General features: G+C 41.4%; 1 protein-coding gene across 4 annotated transcripts in view; it reads left to right on the plus strand.

The window, feature by feature from the left end:
- The window catches only part of GALNT9 (polypeptide N-acetylgalactosaminyltransferase 9), a 252854-nt gene that overhangs the window by 220771 nt on the left and 10649 nt on the right, over window positions 1-21434 (plus strand). For 3 of the 4 annotated variants that reach the window (XM_074606360.1, XM_074606359.1, XM_074606363.1), the window contains 2 exons: window positions 15984-16169; window positions 19611-19748. In XM_074606360.1, coding sequence (XP_074462461.1) covers window positions 15984-16169; window positions 19611-19748 — 324 coding nt within the window. The remainder of the gene's footprint in view (window positions 1-15983; window positions 16170-19610; window positions 19749-21434) is intronic. The other variant, XM_074606362.1, reaches the window with a different exon arrangement.

Genomic DNA, 21434 nt, shown 5'->3' on the forward strand with positions numbered 1-21434 from the left:
TTTGTTCTCAAGACTCTCTGTGACTGAAGGGTTTTTAAAAATCTGCTCACAGCAGAAATTTGGAATGTAAGTTCCCAGCCTAGGCGTGAAGAATGTTGATGAATGATTAATTAAGGAACCCATAAAAAGGCAAAAGATAAATGTCAGTGTTTTCTTTGTAAGCAGCTAATGATCTTTTTGTCACATTTGGCAAAAAAATATTTTATATCTAAATTCATCTCTTGAGAAACGAGAACCTGTTAAATTACATTCTCAACAAAAGGTATTTTCAGATGTTGTTGAAACAAAATATTTTGCTTGATCTGAAATGAACTTTCTTTCTGTATTTTGAGTTATCAAACACCTTGAAATGCCATGCACATTTTTAGCTCAATTGGAAACCATATCTGTATCTATATATATTTGACTTCTAGAAATCTCTTGCAAACAAAGAACATCTCTTATTTGCTCAGCACTTTAATAATACAGGACACTATCTCCCCAATAAGCTGAAGCTAATATTTACAGTGTTCGATTGTGAGGACACTTTTAGCTCTTGGGGAAAAATACTGCCAAATGCGTACGTGTATTTTCATATTCTTATGCTAGACGGAATGTGTCCTATCTAGTTTAAAGAATAAAAACATGCCTAGCAAACTCTTTTGTATGTCACCATCAATACATTTCTGTTGGTTTCATTATACAACAGAGCAACAACAACAAAATTTAAAAATTCTCCAAACAAAAGAATTTGTCAACTAAAGCAAGCCTTAGTCTAAATCTTTGTAACTGGGAATAACTGGTCCTGAAGAAATGAAATGAAAAGAGCCAGCAGGAGGCTGTGTCCGGTGACACACCTCGCTTCAAATTTCCCTGGAGAGGGAACAAATGTACAACTGTGACAGCCTACTTTGCAGTGCTAGGATTTGGAAATTCGTTAGGGACCTGTCCATCAAAATCACAAATAGCCTTTTTCTCTTGTGTTTTACCCAAACCGCATCCCTTTACCAGCTCTTTAGGTGACATACTAAGTGCTCTGTTCATATAAAATAGCTTAGTTTGTCAGTCACGTCACAGCCTACAATTAATGTTATTATCTGTCCATTAATAATAACAATAAAGCATTTAAGCAGAGCGAATGACTAATCATAATAGCACTTTCTTCTGTTAAACTTCCTTTTCTCTGCCTTTGTGCATTTCCTCTAAGGTATCCAAAAATCGTTCCAGACACATGTACTGTCCTTTAGTCAAAAAGGCGAAGTTAAAACATGCTGTAACAGACTCACCAGAGGTTTTTTTGCATTTTTTCACATTCTTCTTGCAGCTCAGGTGGCTGCTGAGGGTAACTGTGCCTGGGCACAAGGGCAGTCTAGTCAGAGCCATGTTTTTCAAACTTCAGAGACGTGTTTCAGGTAGCTTATTCTGGGTTTTGGGCAACCTTCGGCACCTTCCCATTGCACTGATTATGTTTTCCCCAGGAGGAGAATCTTAATAATGGGTTTGTCATCTGAAGTAAATGAGCATTCCCAGTGAAAGCCATGCTCACACACATCTGCATCTATGTTTATTAAGGATTTGGCACTTACCGTGTAAAACAGGACATCATCTGAATTCAATAATCATGCGTTGGTTTAGTGAGCAGGTGCTTATTCCCACCAGATGCACTTGTCCAGTATAAGCAGGCGATGATTTGTGGTTTTTTTAACATAAATTGCATGGTTAGTTTGCTGATCTGATTTAGAATGGGTGTGTGGGAAAGGATGTCTGGAATTACTATAATGAATTTTTAGTACTTCTGCTAGCGAACTATTTTTTTCCTTATTGCTCGCCTCTGTTTTGTTAATTATCCGCCTAGAGATCCGTTTTCAGTATAAATTCTACCTCCAGCTTGAGTTCTGCTAATCGGAGTAGAAGAGAGAATGCTTTGGTATAGCGTCACTAGACTGGCTGGTTTCTGTGCTTATGAGAGATGGGTTCCCACTATTCCTTACAGCAGTATTATCTCTGCTGTACACTTAAAGCACCAAGACTTAGTGAGATTTATAGAACTATTAAGAATGAGCTATCAGGTATATCTCCTGGATGATAATATTCATCGTTCCGTGTTCGTACAACCGCTCCCTCGGGAAGGTCATAGAGGAGGAATAAGATAGAATTAATGCTTTAAAAACAAGAGTGCACCTCGCCCCATCAATACCTCTGCAGGTCACAGCTGCCAAACGTGAATTTAAAGAGCCCTCCCGAGAGATGGAAACTGTCACAGCTCCACATCCACGTGCTGCACATCCAGCGCCACAACTCAGCGAGTTGTTTCTGCTCGCTTCTGCCATTTTTTCCAGCTACATTTCCCTCGCTTTCTTTGCTTTTTTTTGTCCACCCTGCCCCAGAGATGGTTATGTGGCAGGGCTGTGGAGAACTCACACCTCTTGTCCCATCTAGTTTCCTTAGAGGTCCTGGTGAATGAACATTTTTGCTAGTGAGACTTCTGTGCAACCTAGATGCTTCAGGTGCCAGCACTGGAACAAATCAAGTCTTTTGTATGCCAGCCACCAAGAAGCCAACTAAAAAATGTGCCTCATCTGTGGTGGCTTTCTAATGTGGCCTCTGGGCTCCAGGCCTGTCCGTGGTATGGCTTTGTACCCGGAATACTGAGTCCTTGCGACCTGCCGTAACCATGTTCAAAGCTGAATTTAAGCTGAGACACCAGATGTCTTTGTGGTCTAAAATATTAGTAATTAATCTGAGTTTGTAGCGTTTCTGCATTAGAAGAAGCTTTTACTTTAATAGCCTTTTTTTGAAAGTGTTATTCTAAGTAGATCAGCAAGCTAAAATTTGCATTGTAAAAGATTGTTTTGGAACAAAGCGGGATCTAATGAGCATATAGTAAATCCCTTGGCTCTGCAGCAGAGTCACAATAAGCATAATAGCTCTCACGGAATGAATCCCTTGCAGCCTAAAAGCTTTTTTCTTTAAAATGAAATAGCAACCCTGCAGGATTTAGTGCAGACAATATGCAAAGATCATTTAAGGGGCTGTTGTGGAAAGAGAAAACAAATGAGGACGACTCCGCTTAGGGTCCTTTGAAAAGACCCTTTGTGATCACTTCATTAGACAGTCTGTTTCAATATTTTCTTATTCAAGAATGACTTTATTCTAATGGAAGCATCAATAAATTCCACTCTTTATCCTTCCTCCCTGTGGTCTTAGCTAAAATGCCAGGAAGCGTTTTATCATTTTTCTGCCTTCTTACTGAAGGTTGAACATGCAGTAAGTATTATTTCTTTAGCAAAAGACTGAAAGTGTGAACTAATGGTATTACACAAGAAAGCTGGTAACTCACTTGGAGGAAAAATAAAGCAACTTGTGCCTTGTACTTTCATCCTGGCTTAGCTTAGGTAACAATTGACGGGAGATGCTATTAGAGGTTCTGCCTAGTTTTAGGCTAATGCATTTGTCTGCCTGTTAAAAAAGGTATTTTTGAGTTACACATTTGCTGCCTGCCCTTTCTGCAAAATTAGAAGTAGTTTATATCTCCCAGATGTACTGGGACCCTAAATACTGTGAAAACCGTTTCATTTGCCATTTTGAAGGAAGTTAATTGAAATGAGAATGTTGAGACAATGTTGAGAGGTTGCCCGGAGAAGTCGTGGGGTCTCCATCATTGGAGACATTCAAAAGCTGCTAGGACATGGTCCTGGGCAACTGGCTCTAGGTGGCCCTGCTTGAGCGGCGCGGGGTGGACTCGATGGCCTCCAGAGGTACCTTCCAACTTCAGCCGTTCTGTGATTCTGCAATTCAGCTGACGCATGCTGTATCATTTTTTCCTTTTTTTTTTTCCTATGTTCAAAAAGTTTAAATTTGAAATTTGGCATTATGAGTAGACCAACCCCAGATGTTTCTAGTGTGGGTGTTTTAATTCTAGGACCTGGCTTTGGCAAAGACTTTCAATTTTACTTCTAGGTTGGAGGTCCAATTTTTGCTTTAATTTAATCAGAGGAAATGATCTCTGTTCACCTGAGATACCAGATTAAAATGGGAAGGGGTTTGAAATATAAAACAACTTTTCCCTTCAAAAGCTCACACTTCCCCACCCCCCCACCCCAACCCCGGTACTGAGGAGGTGAGTTTCTTGAAGAAAAGTTGCTTTCTGAAGGAGCTGTTGCTTTATTACAGTGTCCATAGGTGACAGCCTTGGCTAGGGCAAGGGCGGAATTGGCCTCAGATCAAAAGCTCGCTGCCCTGCTAGGTTGTCTGAAGGACTGATTTTCGTTAATACAGAGCCTTGTGAACCTCAGTGGAATGAAACTACTCATGGGCCAAAGGCATATAATGACTAAGTGCCAGTTACTATTTTTAGGTAAGACTTTCCAATAGGAAGTCAAAGGTTTAGAAAGCCATAGTACAAGTATCGGCATGGGTAATAGATTGAATGCCTCTCGGTTTGTTCAGGCAGTGATCGAGTAGCTGAATGATTGAGGAATATATTGATCTTGACATATATTAGTGGAAATTGAGACGGTAATGACAAGTGTGGTCAATGCAGTTATTTTATAAGTGATGTTTTTTAGAAAGTGCCCCAGTTCTGTTCTCTGGGCGTTAGTTTTGTACTTTTCAAGAGACTTTTATGGAAGTGTTGTGTGAACACCTACCCATGTCAAGCAAGGCATCTGTACTCTGACCTTCAGTATTCTTGCTAATCACCTTTTGATATCTGACTGTGTTTCTGTGTGCTTCAGCCTGATTTGGGCTGCTGCTGTGCTCGGCTGATCTAGTCGCGAGCCTCTTCTAAGTAGTGTCCAAGTGAGCACTGGACTATGGCAGTTAGTATACTGGTTCTTGTGTTCCAGGAGAAGCTTCTGCATTGACTAGTCAGCATTATTTGGTGGTTTGGTGCAGGTTAGCAAAACTCGGAGTCTGGCAAAACAGGCGTTTTTCCTAAGAACTTAAATACTGCGGGAATTCAGCTGCAGGTTTTCTGATGTAAGCTTAACGTACATATGTCTTTATCCCTTGCTGAGACTTGAATTTAGAGGGAGATTTTCTCTCTGGTCTTTTGGGATAAGTGAGAAGAAACAACCTAAAGCAATCACATGACTGAGAAGTGAGGAACGAGGATGACGGGCTGGTCTTCGGTACTGTTTCACGTATCCCACGTAGATTGTATTTTTCCAAGGCCAATTTGTTGAACTTTAACAGTTACAGTACAAACAGTGTCTGTGCTGACAGATTTGAAGAAATGACTGACAGTGGTTATATAGATTTGGGAAAAAGTTGGGTAAATTTGTAAGAAGGCAGAAAATTATTCTCATCAAATGTGTTCTTAACGAATATGTTATGAGGAGCATCTGCCTGGGACAATTACCAAACTAAATTAGATACCAAATTGCATTTACTTTATACAAGGAAAAATGACTGGGGCTTGCAAAAACCAACATATCTGGTACTAGCCAAGGAGAAGATATCTGCAGCCTCTTTCAGGCTTGAGGAGAATTCAGAGGAAGCGGAGTTATTGCCTCTAGTCTATGAAGTGTAAGGGTATGCCTCAAAGCAGTCTCTGTTCCATGCCTGTCATTTAGGCGATAGGAGCTGTTAACATCTCCTGGAGCGTTTTGAGGTGCCAATGTTCATTCATTTGCTAAGAAAAAGAAGTCTTTGAAAATTAAAAACTTGCCCTTAGATAGGCTGTCCTCTCTCCCTGTTGCCATTCCTCAGTGCTTCCTCTCCTGTCAGACCCTGATGCCATCCCTGAGCAATGATGTCAATGAGGTTGATGGGAGATACAACAGTGCTTATCTGCACCTAAGGTCAGCAGTACATAACGTACCAATGTTTGCTGTACACCATGCCTGCGAGGTTGCCTGCTTTGTTATTACCTATTAAGTTGCCATTTCCCAAATTCTGCTCCCAAAGTGCTTTCTGGAACTAACAGAACATCTCGCCCATCCTTTTCCACCTGAGGGACACGCTGACAGAGATCATGCCTTCAGCAGAGGGGGTGAGCTACTGTCCCCTGCATGGCACGTGGTGCATTGCTGCAGCTGGATCAGCCAGGATCAGTGGAGTCTCTGGATAATTCTCCTGATGCCTCTCTCGGGCAGCTACCCCAGAGCAGGCAGGCATCCAGGGAACTTGTGCGGGCAAGGGTAGATGGCATGATCACTTTGCAGTCATGTGAATCCTGGGAGCTCGGGACTGGGAATGAGGAGCAGGCTCCGGAGACCAGTGACGGTAGTCCGGTACCTGCAGTAAGCTCTCCTAACATTTCTTTGAGTACAGACCTGGCTGCTTTTCGGCCTTGTGCATAACTCCTGCTGTGCTCTGCTTGGCTCTGAAGCCTTCTCACCAGCTCCTCAGGAAACAGTCCCACCAGAGCAGGTGGTCTCTGACCAGTATAGATGCAGTTATAGATGAACTTCCCTAGTGGGAAACAAGAAGTGCTGAACCACCTTGGTTTGGGTTGATATTTTAGTCTTTGCCATCCCAGTTAATGCGTATTTTAAATCTATATATAAAGCAGGGCCTATGCAATGTTGCATATGCAGCAAGCCGATGCGGTAGATGTCTGCTGTTGTTTCTCTAAAGGTTTTTTGCAATTTCCATCCCCCATCACCAAGACATTTCAGAGTGTCTGGAATTTTCCTTGCAGCAGGGAATTCTACTTCACACATAAAATCACCATCTTCTTCCCTAGACGTGCTTTTTTTCAAAGTTGCAATATTCTTTATAAAAATTGTGCAAAATATGCGTTTATGGAAATCGGATTAGTGGTTAAAGTATATGGGACATTTTTAATATAATTTTAAATCCTATCTTCCCTCCCATAGCAGCTAGTCTATTAATTTATCAGACTTAGTTCTTTACACACAAAGTTTATCTTTACAGCAAGATAGCAGTTGCTGAGTGCGAGTTTCTCTAGACCGTGTTTCAATTTCTTCATGCTTATCTATTTTCTTCCGTAAGAGGGTTAGCAGAAGGGTTTTATCTTCTCACTATTGTCACATCTGAGATCTTAGCTGGCTTGAGGTTCTGTGTAACCTCTAAGAAATATGTGAAGGACAACCTCGAAATTTGCTACTGTAGAGCCACCAGAGAAATTCCGAAAACGTGCATCAGTTGAGTGTCTCATTACAATAACATTATGGTCCCACTGCCTTTTTTCTCTGAAAGCAATTAATCTGTAAATATTAGAAAATCCCAAGGGAACGAAACTAAGAGGCCAAACTCCGATCAATTCTAATAAATTTTAAAGGCTAATCAAATATCTATGAAATAATTTTTTAACCTTCCTACAAAGAAAAGGTGCCCTTTTGAATCTGCCATGAAACCTCACATTAGATGACTCTGCAAGAGGATCTAACAACACACCTCTGAACTCTGTAGTAACGGTTTTGGGGAAAGCAGCTAGCTTCCAAGTATTCATCAGTGGGGCAACTGAAATATTAATAATAAAGAGGTAATACTAGTTCCAAAGATACACTAAAGACTCTTATGACGGTGTCTGCTCTGTCCTCTGTATCTGTGCTTCTGTCTTGAAATGAAGTTCGTGCTGCATGAGCCAGGAAAACAAAACATGAGAAGAGCCCCAAGTGAAATTCAACCTTTCAAAATCAATAGTCCACAAATGCTTCTGTGCATTCGCAGCCTTGCAGGACAGCAAGAGCACTGGGGGGATAGGTATTTACACATGTTAATAAGACTACCCCAGTGACAGAATTACTTTTATATGTGAAATTTTGCCACACTCCCTATATATCTGCTGTTAGCAGATTATCTATAAACTGCTGTAAGCAGGAGTTGAAACCAACAAGGCAGGGATTACAGTAGAGACAATGTCATCATCAGTCAAGCAAGGACCCTTTTGGGTCCTGTAATTTGCAAGCGTTGGTCAGAAGTTCATCCTGAAATCTTTGAGAAAACATATGATCTGTGGATCTTGAGATGTGATTTCCTCCTTTTTTCAATTCTTTTTTTGGCAGCTAGAAGTCTCTCTGATGTAAGCTGTTTTGTCCCAGTGTGAAAAGATTTTTTTTTTTTTTTTCTCTCTATAACTGCACCATTAAATAGCGCAGGCTATTTTGAGAAATGAGAGTTGGGACTTTTTTAAACCATAATTATGGCTGTCTTTAAAGATGATGATAAAAATGTAGTTGACGAACAACACGAGAGCACATGATTAATTTTTCCATTTGACATGTTTGATTATGACAGCTCCCTAGTTCCTAACAGCTTCCTATGTGAAGTGAAAAACAGAGAGAGCACTTTATCTAGCCCATCTGATTAAATATGACTCTCTAGTCAGCTATAAATTACTTTGAAAAATCGGTTTCCAGTGAACTATGTAAATTGTCAATACTAGAGTGGCAAGAACCGTAAGCATGCTGTGTTCATGCTAAGTTTTTGTTTCTAGAGAGAGCACTAGAAGAGTTGCCCCTTCCATTGAGGACTGGAGGATAACTAGAGAGCTACCGTGTTTCGGATAGAAAAAGATCTTATTTGCACGGTTCAAATTTCCTTTGCGGAATCCCTTCTGGTTTAGACCTTGTTGGTCCGTGGCTGACTGGAAAGAAAGGCCAAAACTACACTACCCCCTTCCTATGCATGCTTTTTATGTTAAGAGTTTTCTGTTTGACTTCATCGGAGTAGGAATTTCCCTGTAACTTCGCTGTGTGCATGGGTTTTATTCGACGCAGCGGTGTTCAAGGAGCTGAGATGGGCCCAGTGGTACCTGCTCTTGTGAATTTACTACCTGGGTTGTGCTTCAGGTCTGCCCTTCAGGTCTTGCAACTTTTGCCAGAGAAAGTACTTAGACTTTTTTCACCTTCAGGAACCACAATTTAATCACTCTGTCAGATCCCCTCATTTGGATGGTCTGTCACAGTGATTTAAGGATCGTTATCTCCAGGCCACGTGCTCTCTGAGAAGGGCTGTGAGCCCACTGGCCTCCTTCAAGTTTGGGCACATTTTTGAGGCTTTTCCAGATGAGAAATTAAAACAAAAATACTTCTGTGGAAAAGGTTGTGCCTAAACAAAATTTCTAAATGAGAACAAATACCTCTTTTAAATGTTATCCAAAGATTGTGGTTTGCTATTTTTGCAACAAAGTTTTGGGTTTCCCATTTAAACTGACCTTTCAGTTTGAAATACGCTTGTGGTGTTGAAAAAGCTTCTAACACCAGACCTGAAAATCAGTAGTATTCAGGTTAAGAAAAACATTTTGAGGGTAGTTTTTAGGGAGAAGGAAGATGGAGGTGACAAAGAGCTTGTGTTTCAACTAGTGAAAACATTTAAGATTGCCGTTATTCTTGACAATTTAGGTCAGCAAAATTTCTGAAACGTGTGGAAGTTCTTTCATGATAGGAAAATCTTTTCCAGTCCTGTTGTAGGTGTGTGTGGGTAGTCTAGAAGACATCCGTTTTTGGTAGGCTTTGCGTTGAAAATTGAAGAAAACCTGAGATCCCTGACTTTTAAGAATTCCCACGCTGGGATATCATAAAACAGGGAGATCTGAGCTGCTTTAAAAACTCCTCCGTCTCTTCTGTTGCCTTCACACAGGAAAGAAAGTCTGAAATCTGAAAGGCTACTTCTATGAAGTGCCGCTCAGGTGGAGTTCAGAACTGTTTTGATAAAACTCCAGAGTCCGACGCTAGCATAAGGCTTCTGTTTCGGGGTGTGCTGAACACCCAGCTCTGCAGTGCTGCCTCCGGCGGGAGCCGCTGCAGAGACACCGGGTAACGTGCCCCGCTGGGCACATTAGAAATGAGGGGACCCTGCTGCCACGTGTATGTTTTAAAGCTGATTCTTCCCATCTTCTTACTGCTGGAAGATGTTGGCAGTGATTATTTCTTTCAGCAAAGGACCACTGGAAGCTCTTGAAGGCAGCGAGCTGCTACAACACAACTGCAAGCTGTACAGTAATAGTCTCTTCTGGCACCACCCCCAGAGAGCTTGCTAACTGTGAAAAAATGGGCTCCAAGTCACAGATTATTGCAAATTTCATTAATTGCTTGATTTTCTGTATTATTAAAGAGAAGAACTAATCCCAGCCCCCTCGGAAAAGTGAGCCAATGTTTCCTCAGGTAGTTTTAAAGGAGGTGGAGAGCAGTGTGTTGCATGTGCCTGCTTCACTCGGTGTTGGAGTTGCCGTGGCATCTGTAAACTTGCAGTGTCACACCAAGGGACACAACCGGGTGTCCGTTCAAAGAGGCTGTGAAATTGTTAGCAGAGGGTAATTGCTTGGAAGCAAATCCTCCCCACCCTGAAGTCCTCTTTCCACTATTACAGGTTCTTGGATCCCTCATCCCTCCATCTGCTTGAATCAAAGGTGTATTTGATGGGAAAAATAGTTGCAACAGAGAGTCTGAAGCTTTTATTTTTCTCTCTCACTGAGCATCGAGGTGTTTAAACTGCAGAATTCACAGCAGGATACAAAGTTCTTAAGGATCATGATCTTTCTTTCCAGTCTAAGTTTTATGAGTCAGGAGAGTTAACTGTCTCCTCAGCTGTGCCTTCATAAAATGCCATTTTCATTTTTACCTACTGATTTTGCTGTTACTGAGATAATTTGTACCAAATCAAATAACCACGTACAGTCGGCTTAGTGTACAAAATAAGGTCATGCATAAACTTGTGAGCTATATGTTTGTGGTTTTTGACTGAAAGTATGAATAATCTCTAGTATTAGTTACTTGTAGACTGCAGGCACCCTCTTCTCCTGACACTCCCAGAAGCATGCGTAAGAATGGCTACAAAATATTGGAATTTCATTGCCATTTTTGGCGTGAATCATTTCACTCATTAGTCAGTAAACATACATTTTCAAAAACCAGAGCAGCTGAAGGTAACGTGGGGTGCCTTTCGATTTAGAGAGCACTCAGTCGGTCCATGGGGAGCGAGGAGCCCTCCCCGTAAGCGGGGTGAGCGCGGGAGCTGCACCTGCCCTGGTGCAAACACCCGCCCGAGTTTCGAATCCCGTGTGGTTTTTGAGCTCTGACATTCACCCAGCAGGGCAGGATGCTATTGGAAATGGGTCCCGCCTGCAGAGCTGGAGGCCGTGTCAGCAAGGTTCTGTGTATATGTTGCCATAACTTCGGCATTGGTTAGCCCAGACAGCTCTACATCCTGCTTCAACGGGGACCAGGCTTCTTGTTTGACCCTTTTGATTGATGGAATTTTACGTTTTCCTTTGCCTCACCTCCTTTTCTCATTCCCAGCATACCTGGATTTTGGTCAAAAGTGTTGGTTTTCTTTTATGTTTCTTTTTTTGTTCCCTTGTTGTTGTTGATCTTTTTGTTGCTGCTGTTTGTAACTGTACTCCCTTTTTAGGATGCTAATAATTTCATCCAAAAAAAAAAAAAGACTACAGTTGTTTTAAGATATTTTCTGGATTTCTAAATTTTTTTGGGGGGGAAAACCATTTTTTTAAAAAAATCCCATTAAAAATGATAGTTTGGACCTTCAGCAATAAGTACTTGTGGGAAAATATATTTCCTCATAAAATTTCTTCTTGTTTGGCAAGAGTTAAAGCATAGCAATTTATTAGCCTTATTAAGTCATGTACCCAGCCTTCATTCAGAGAACTTTGGTGACGCACAGTCTAGGTCATGGTGGACAAAACACTCTCTCATCTCAGTATTTCTTTGATGCATAGAATATGATGTTCAATTGACAACTGTAAAATAAACGGTAAACGCTTTTCTGTAGGACAACCACATCTCAGGTGTTCAGGAATAGCTAATAATTAGTGCCAGTAAATCATTGTAGAGCAAACCACGAACATTATCATTCCGTTTGTAATTTACCCCTGATGTGGGTACTTGTTCTTCTTAATACTTAATATGTCTGTTTATAGAAAATTTGATTGAGATAATTAGCAGTAAAAATGCTAAGGTAACACAGCTATGGTAACATTTATATTGCTACCAATTTTGTTTATGGCAGCCTAAAGAGCGATACTGAAATTAGAAATTAACTACAATTAGCAAATAAATTGAGTGTCTCTTGGAATTACTTGATCATGTCTTAAAACGTTGCACAGTGTGACGCTGGCGGAGGCAAAGCCGGGTCCCTGGGCCGCAGCAGCTGCGCTGCACGAGGAGCACGCAAAGCAGGAGCCCCTTTGCTTCCCTGCCGTTGCTGCGGGTCAGCTGGAGCCACGTCTGTGCCCTGCCCAGGGCATCTTTTGAGCCTCTGTCTCCCTCACCTTCCACGGAGCCTGGGCTGTTGCCGCATGATACACGTTTGGTGCTGTGATGCCAGAAAGATTTTACTATTGGGGGTTCTCCTCTCCATGGGGGGAGCAGAAGGCTGAGCGTGCTTTTCAGTGATGTCCACCCTTGTAGGGAGCAGCTCAGAGAGACCCTTCAACTTCCACATTCTCAGTAAATGAACCTTGAAACACACAGTTAATGTTGGCATCTCAGTGTGAGAGGAATTACTTGGGTTGGAAATGTTTTGTTATCCCAGCAGATGAGCCATAGATATGGAAGATGGTTTCCTCTGATTGCCTGAAACATGTCAGTTTGGAGGGACTCGGGCATCATTTAATGCTCAGGTAGAAATAGTTTGCTTCCTGTAGTAAGGCACTTTAAGAACTCTGCTTGAAAAATGCCATATAGATGCATATATTTATTTTTCTGGCATAATTTCATACTTAGATGTGGAAAGGAAGGAGTTGGTTACTACTGTTAAAATGGATCATTAAATACCCCTTTGAGGATTAAAGGAGGAGAAGACTCAACCAGTTTCGGGGGCAGCCACTGACTCACCTCTCTCTTATCTGTTTCATGCAGTAAAACTTTCCTCATTCTTTCATCCTTCATTGTATTTCGCAGACTTCTTGCAGTTAAAGGCAGACAGGCAATGGCTTTCTGAATCCCGCATGTCTTTCAATTCTGTGTCCAGCAGGGAGAAGGTGCTACTAAACCTCCCCATCTCCTTGATGCAGACATGAGTCTTGAGTCTTCATCTAAACCTCACATGACTGCTCTTACCTGCTGGGGTCTTGGCTGGTTTTGGGTGCACGTGCCTCGTTGTTCCACTGAAATGGTTTCATTTTGTGTAAGGTCAAGTGATCATTGGGCTGGAGAGGACAAGAGCTTCGCTCTGCACTTAGCAGTGCACTGAGAGGGGCTGGGGATGCAGAGTCATGTCCACGCTCCATCGAACAGTAACTAATCCTATGAAGTGAAACAGGAGACTTGTCTGCCCTGAAAAGAAATGACCCATAGTTGAGCAGCCATGGCATCTATCTGGGATGTGGAGAAATGGCAGCACAATGATGGACATCTGGTGATACGCAACGCCTAACCATCTCCTCGCCCCACACGCTCTACATCCAGGTCTCTTTCTCTGGGACTGGAAATCCCATCCTCACCCTGGGAAACATCCCCACTGGTGTCAGAAGCTATGTATTCCCAGAAAAAACAAGTCACTGGAGTAAATTAGCATCTTTACAGGAAGCAAAATTTCCTTTATTTCCTGCTTGTTTCCTTCCTTCCTACTCTTCAGCAGATTTTGTCTCTTGAAAGAGCAAAATGGGGCTGCAGGTTGGGGGAAAGGGGGCACCGAATGTCAGTGTAAAGCAATCCAGAGGGCTGCAGATGGGGCGGTCACAGCACAGTGCAAATTCACGCTGAGTGCTGAGCACCGAGATCCCGGCTGCCAGGGTGAGCGTTATCTGGCCCGAGGCTGCTGCTGCCTTTTTTTGTTGTGTTTTCTTCAAAGCCAGGTGTCTGAGTTCCCTGTGGATTTCATCTGGGGAGAATTTATCACTGATAAATTACTGTTTGTGTTGAATTTACAGATGAGCTGAACTGTTTCCTTTAATGTTGCAGTTTAGTACCTTTTTCTTTTCAGGTTTGCATGAGCACTGGCATTTGAAGGAAATAAATCTGTCACTCAGATAATGTATTTGCCCTTGGTACCGAAATACATAAATAAAAATTACAAGGTCATTAGCCATATCAATAGAAAGAAATATGTGCTGTGCATTAAATAGCTGACTTCCAGGATGGGTTGGGCAAATAGCAGTATAATAAAGTGTACTGCTCATTTCCCCTTCTGATCATGAAAATCAATTAATTCCTTTCCTTTTTGTAGCACTTCCCCTTTGCACTGGAAACCTTCAGCATATGTCAGTCCAAATTTATGAGCAGTGTGTTTTTCAGTGTATTTTATTTATCAAATGCAAATTCCAGTGGCCAGTGATTTACTACAGAACGGTTTGGAAAGCAGCAAATAAATATTACCTAACAAAGTATTTTAAATAAATAAATAAATAACTCAGCTGGAGGAGACTTTATCTGCTACTTCCCAAGCAATTTATCTTTGTCCCTGAGAAGGCAGGTTAGGTGGAGAACTGCCCCAGTATTTTTCTGGAGTGCGTCTTGTCTGGAAATGAGCTCTTTGTGCTCAGTAAAAGGCAGCCTTGGAAAGCAATGGATTATTGCTTATATTTTAATACCTTTTATTTATTTTGGCTAGACTATAGTGCTGGGTGCAGACCCAAGGGAACTGAAACGCATAAGCTTTGCTCACTCTGCATCATTCCTAATCTCAGTGATCCAGAGAGGCAAGTCCTCTTTGTTTCCCACCATGGAGTTCAGACAGTAAATAATCAACAGGAAAAAATTGCGCGGAATGGGTGGTGTCTGGGAAGGCTGGGTGATACAGTCTCTCACTCAACCCCTTTTATCCATCTTCATCAACTATCAAGCAGTGGAACAGGCTGCCCAGGGAAGCGGTGGAGTTGCCATCCCTGGAGGTATTGAAAAGATGGGTAGACGTGGTGCTGAGGGACATGGTTTAGTGGTAACTTGGCAGTGCTGGGTTAATGGTTGTACTCGATGATCTTAAAGGTCTCTTTCAACCAAAACGATTCTATGATTCTACCTCAGGGGCAGAGAGATAAGTGGTCATTTACCGCTTCTTATGTGAGCAGGCTGCAGGTAAAGGCATAGAGAATAGTTGTACCAGAGGTTTCTCCTCTCCTCGCCGCCTGGCAGGTAAGCGGTTGAGAGGTCATAGAAGCACTGGGTGAGAAATGTGTTTGCTGGCTCATACCCGCTACCGAGTGCGGCAGTAACCTCTCTTGCTAAACAAACGCACATTTTGGTTAATGGCTAGATTTACCAAGGCATTCTGTGCCAAGGCTTGTGTCTTATTCTTGGCGAGGATTTCCATGGGATGTCCTGCCCCAGGTAAGTCGGTGCTTGTTTCTTACTGAAGGTGGGGCAGAGCGTGTTTGTGACGGGAGAATTGCTGCGCTGAAAATCACTGAAGCCTGCAGGGGCTAGATTAGAAAAAGAAAGGAATAATTGACACAATCAAAGTGTAAGTTTCCATAATGAGAAAATAAGTGTGTTTCCGTGTGTGTTTTTTTTTCCTGTTGGTATTGTGCATGTGGGTAATTGGTTTCCTACTGATTCCCAAAAGTAATGTTCAAATCCCCACATAAAAGGCTCTGGTGCGGAATAGGTCATCTGAGGTGCTTATGCATGCTCAACGTCTATCAGATTGTTCTGGCGGTCACATTTAAACTATTAAAAGTTTGTTAGTTGATCTGGAGAGCTGGTACAGTAACCCCACATATTCAGTGCCAAACGCAACCAGGTGATACAACTGAATTTTGTTGAAGTTTCAATAATGAGCACTAGGTTAAATTAGTCCCTGTGATAGAGGTTACCACCTTATAATTTCTCTTCTGCCTAATGGTTCCAAGAAGAGGGACATTATGGGGATGGGCTTGGATATTTCTGGTACCTAAGCTTATGTACCTAACACAGTCAGCTGCGCTCACCTTGGACTCATCTGTAGTCAATGTAGAGAGTGAGGGGTTTCACCCCCAGAGCAGGTAAATCAGGTAATTTTTCTGAATTGTTCAACAGTACCCATCTCCACTTAGGAAATGCTGTACATACAGCATCTGAAAAGCACCTTTAAAAGAAAAAAAAAAAAAAAACAAACAACTAAAATTCATATAATTGTTTTTCCTCTAACTCTCCCAGGTCTGGCAGTGTGGAGGAAGCATGGAGGTGTTACCCTGTTCTCGCGTGGCGCATATTGAACGCACAAAGAAGCCCTACAACAACGACATTGATTACTATGCAAAGCGCAACGCCCTGCGGGCCGCTGAGGTCTGGATGGATGACTTCAAGTCCCATGTTTACATGGCGTGGAACATCCCCATGGCAGTAAGTACGGGTCACGCTCCCTCCTGAACAGCGGCAGAAACGTGGATGGCTGTTCCTGGTTTGCTCTTTGAGGTGAAGGATATTGCTACAGTCATATGAAGTGGGCTAAGCTTGGGGGGAAGCGTGCTTTCATGCCGCTGCGTGCTTAATACGGAGAGTCCTGCCATATAAACTTGTTTCCTCGGTGTAAGTTTTGCTGTGTGCCCAGGAGCGGTGACACAGATTTATAATTTACCTAGAGCACAATTTTTGCAGGTTTATGCGCTTCCTCAGAAGTTGTCGTTAATTTGGGATGCCATTAAACTTTGAGGTGTTCATACGCTACAGTGGTGAGGACTACAGAAATGTCCATAAATATCATCATTCATCCTGAGACTCAGCAGACCTCACCAGCATAAAAAACGAAGTATGCAATAAAAGAATCGCACATTAACTAGCTTTGTCTACAGGCTGAGAGTTGCGATGTGGACACATTCTGTACCTTACTGCACATACGAATTGTAGATGGCATGTAGGGCCTCTAGGAATCCATGTAATATAAATATTAGATAAACTGTACGTTCAATTTATCACTTTATTCTGTAATTATATCACATGCTACATCTCCTGAGCATAATTCTTGGAGAGAAGAGATATATGTTATATCCCAGTTGGGTGGAAGCTGGCTGCTGCTGTATCCTTTAGTGTATTTGCATCCAAATTATTCATGTGAAGAGGTGCAAAGAGAGCAGCTGAGGGCAAGTGTCCTCTGTTCTGTGGGTAATGATGGCTTAGTTAACCCTTAGAGGAGGGGCTTGTTCAAACCTGATTGAAGTAAATGGAAACAGGGATGTTCCTATGTGAACAGGAAAATATGCCAACCCAGCAGTATATTCGTGAATATTCAGTTATGACCTAAAGTCCATCGAAGTCACGGGAGTCTTGTCAAAGATTTCATCAGATTTAGTCTGTGTCCTAAATACCTACTTGTACTTTGGTACCTAGGTAATATCTCAAACCCCATTTCTGTTCATTCCTGTCATAGTTTTGAAAATACAAATACCGAAAGGAGCAATGTTTCATTCTTCTCTGTGTGATCTCTGAATATGTCAGATGTTCACACGTGCCCGAATTTCACTTACTGCTGTTCAATATTGGACACTGAGCAAGGTCTCTATGAAGATGTGTTTTGGTTCCTTCTTTTGGCATGAGAGGTAATTGCAGAGAATTATTTTGCCTTAACAAAAGGCAATACTGCATAACTTTTTTCCCACACAAGATCTCTGTGACAGTAGGAGGAAGACAAAGCAGTGTCCGTCTAAGTTTTTAGGGGTATTGTGGCCCTGTCTGCATCCATTTCATGCAGACAGTTTCAAATAGGAGATGAAAAAGTAACCTTGGTAAATTTGTTTGCTTGATGCCAACTGCAAATGAATTCTGAGAAAAGACAAGATATTTAAATAAGCATTTACACCAAAACGTAATTTCCTTTAATCTCTCTGAGATTACTTATTGATGCAGTTTTCTGCACTGAGCTACACAGCAGTGCTTTAAAAAAAACACAGGCACGTCTACATTGAGAGACATAAAATCAGCAGAAGTACTGAACAGTAAAGTTTTCTTTCTATAAAATAAATTGATTGATAAAATGTGCATCATAAAAGTAACCCCATTAGCTCTCAGGAAAAGGAAGCTAGTGTTAGTGTTCACAGAGTTTTTCCGCTGCAGTATTCAATCTGGATGGCTAAGAAGTGCTGTACTGTTATAAGCCATAAGAAAAACCTGCAGGAGAACTAGAAGCCTTGCCGCCTGATTAAAAAGAGTATGTCCACATACTAAATTCTGTGGACACCTTATTCTAGTACCATCACCGTGTAACCCGTACATGATGACTGCAGCTAATGCAGAGTTCAGCCCAGCATTTTCGTAGCTGCTCAATTTGCTGCTCTTGGGTTCTCTAGAAACGGCACTGCAAACAGGGCTCTGTATCGCCTCATTTCAGAAGAGGGCAAAAAGGAGGAAAGTACAATCCGTGTTTTCTCCCATACCAAAAGCCGAGCCGTCCAAATTAACCCTTTCTTGACTCGCACCATCTCTTTCACAACTCGCTCCCTTCCGAGTCACTGAGGATCTGTGCATACTGTGTATGTTGATTAGCAGATGATCTTTGGACACACCTGCAAGATCATATTCCTACCACCTTCAACAGCAGGTCACCAGCATAGCTTTATTTTAGTTAACCAAATACTTGGTATGCCCCTGCTATGATCTATTCCTCGACAATCTTAGGGACAAAGGAATCTTATATCGAATGATTTATTGTACTGAGTGCCTCCGAGAATTGCTCTCCTTCCATGCAGCCTGAAGTAGTACGTAAATTAACACTCATTTGAATGGATGTTGCATAGAGAGTTCATGACAAAGTGTGCATCAGCAAGCAGCAGTGAGCACAGCAAACTCTTTATGTGGCAAATAGAAAAACCTGTTCAGTATTACACTTGTATTCTCTCCTGAAAACTAGGCATCTGCTGGGTATTCTAATAAACCCTGAGCTAAGATTTGCTGCTGTCTTGTAACCCTGCATTAGACATAATTTGTAAAACTTACAGAAATCTTTCTGGAGGAAGTGTACAAGGCACTTACGACAGATCCATGCAGAACTCCCCAGTTTCAGTCCGTTTGATTCATACAGTGTCAGAAAAGATTTTTAGATGAGGTAACTCCTACTGTCTTAATGCTGAACTGTGATGATTTACAGTGGTTTAAATCAACAGACGCTAACGCGGGACCTGGCATTTTTTAAATGGCTGGGTTTGGTCATATTGATTTGACTCTTCCAGCCTGTGTTTTTCATGGGATTTGCATTCAAACACGAATTAAATTCTGAAGTAGAATTATAAAGAAGGTTTTGAGTTTAACTGCATTTTATGGCTCAAGTCTGCAAATGAGCTCTAGTTCCAGTAAAAACTGAATGCTGGTCTATGCAAATGTTTAATGGAGCTTAATGACTTTTTGAGCAGCTCTGCTTTGAAGTTTTAACAACTCCGTTCTGATCTCATTTACATTAGTGAACACCCAAGGCTGTTCCTAGAGTAAACCATGATCAAGCTGCCATATCTTAGATCAGAATTACCGCCTAAATTCCTAACAAATCTGAAAGCAAAGGAGTTCAGGTTTGATTGCAAACATTTAGAATTGCTGTAAGTAACAACATTCTTATTGTATTCTTCTTATTTTGATTTATGTTTGGTTTTTGCTTGTTCGTTATCCTTCTTTTTCCACTGACTTCCATTAATATTTATTGTCTGCTCTCAACAACAGCTGTCTGATGAGCTGCTACTTACAAAACAGAAGAGAGGGGAAACACAGCTTGGTGTACAAAATGAACTCCAGTTTGGTTTCAGTAAAGAAAACAACCGTAAAGTCAATGCAGTGAGATTTCTTTATTTTTCTGCTTTGTAGAACCCTGGAGTTGACTTTGGAGATGTTTCTGAAAGAATAGCTCTACGACAGCGACTGCAGTGCCGGAGTTTTAAGTGGTACTTGGAGAATGTCTATCCTGAAATGAGGGTTTATAATAATACAGTCACTTACGGAGAGGTACTGTATGGCTTTGAAAATATATCATGGCTGCATTAGTGCAGTCCTTTCATCTTAGTGGCGGGTATCAGGATGTACAGAGCGATTTCAAGTCCACACAGCAGGAGCAACAGAAGCGCCCTCGCCTGCTTTTAATCAACACTAAGAAGTGTAGCTTTGAGAAGCACTGTCCCTCTCATTGGAGTACATCAGATGAAATCATTCTCACGATGATATGCAACCTCCGTGGCTTTCATTTTAAAATAGAGCATCTCAGAGAACAGAAATTTGAGGTAATTGTTTTCCCAAATAGGATGCCACGGACATCATCAAGAAAACATCAGCAGTCAAGAGAGCTAAAATAATTACAGTTAATGAGAACAGTTGAGTTTGCCAAATCATTTTTAGGTAAAGAACCACCTCTTTTTTGGGTTTTGTCAAACTATTTGAAGGATTATGTTCACTTTATTAATTAATTTTTGCAATCCTCCTTGTTCAGGATAAAAAGCAACATAGCCCTGTTCAGATTATGAGGTGAGGCTACCATTTGGCAGGTCTTTTATCTCATCATGAAAAAGCCATTAGAGGAAAAACAATTTTGCTGCTTTGTGCTCAGATTCTGTATTTTCATTTACGCTTATGTACCAGTATTGAGTAAGACCTTGGAACACCTACTTGGAGGTAGCTGAGTGGATAGGTTACTTAACCCAATAAAATGCTGGATTCAAACGCGTTAGAATGTATAGACATTCTGGTTCACCTCAGTTGTCTGGATCATTTCCTTCTCTTCTGTGAACAATCAAAACTCCCACATACGCTTAACCCTGATCTTTAAAGTCAGACATGCCTTCTGTAACTCTTCAAATCTATATCACGTGCCTATAATACAAGGACTGTGAACTGGGGCGAAGTTCTAGGAGCTCTTCCTGCTGCATAATGTTTTTAAGATTCTGTTTTAATTGTCTGCCTGAACTACAATTAAATCCAAAGGCAATATATTATCACAGGAGATCTCTAAATGGGCGTTCTTCCTTTCTGTTCCATTTGATTGGTTCCCTATAAAAATAAGTCAGGCGCTTCAGATATTGATACAAAGTGCAAGTTTTATTGCATAATACCACTTTGCATCCTAATATAACTATCCCTGGCAGTAGCTGAGGAAAGACATTTAGTAAATTCAACAGGAGCTATTAGTAACTGTCAGCTCCGAGAAGGCTGTTAACTGCGAAGAACATTGGCAGTACTGCCAATGTTGTGTCAATTATACCAGATGGTTAGCAAGCTGGGCTCGAAAAAGAAGTTTGTTTCTGTTGAGTGGTCGCATAGAGGGTTCTTGAGTCAAACAGGAAGTTTAGTGATGCAAGCGTCTAATTCATTAACATGTATAATAAAATGGAGCCACACAAGCTATTTAGCAAGGATAAACTGGCATCGTTCCCTTTCAGTCTTACATGCCTATAATGAAAAAAATAGAGGCTTCATCATAAATGCCATCAAGCTTGTTATTAAATACTTTCTCTTCTGGTTATTTTCCTGGAGGAAAAGGTGTCTGGATTTTAGTGAGTTTAAAGGAAAATAAATGTATTGAGTAGATGTGAAACAGATTGAAACAGTAGTAAAAATATATCTCCTAGTGACTCAATTCGCATTTTTTAAAGCCGTGTCATAAAACTGTCTTCATCTTCTTTAGCCTTTATAGTACCTGAG

This window comes from Larus michahellis, chromosome 13 (genome assembly GCF_964199755.1).
Source record: "Larus michahellis chromosome 13, bLarMic1.1, whole genome shotgun sequence".
Lineage (NCBI taxonomy): Eukaryota > Metazoa > Chordata > Aves > Charadriiformes > Laridae > Larus > Larus michahellis.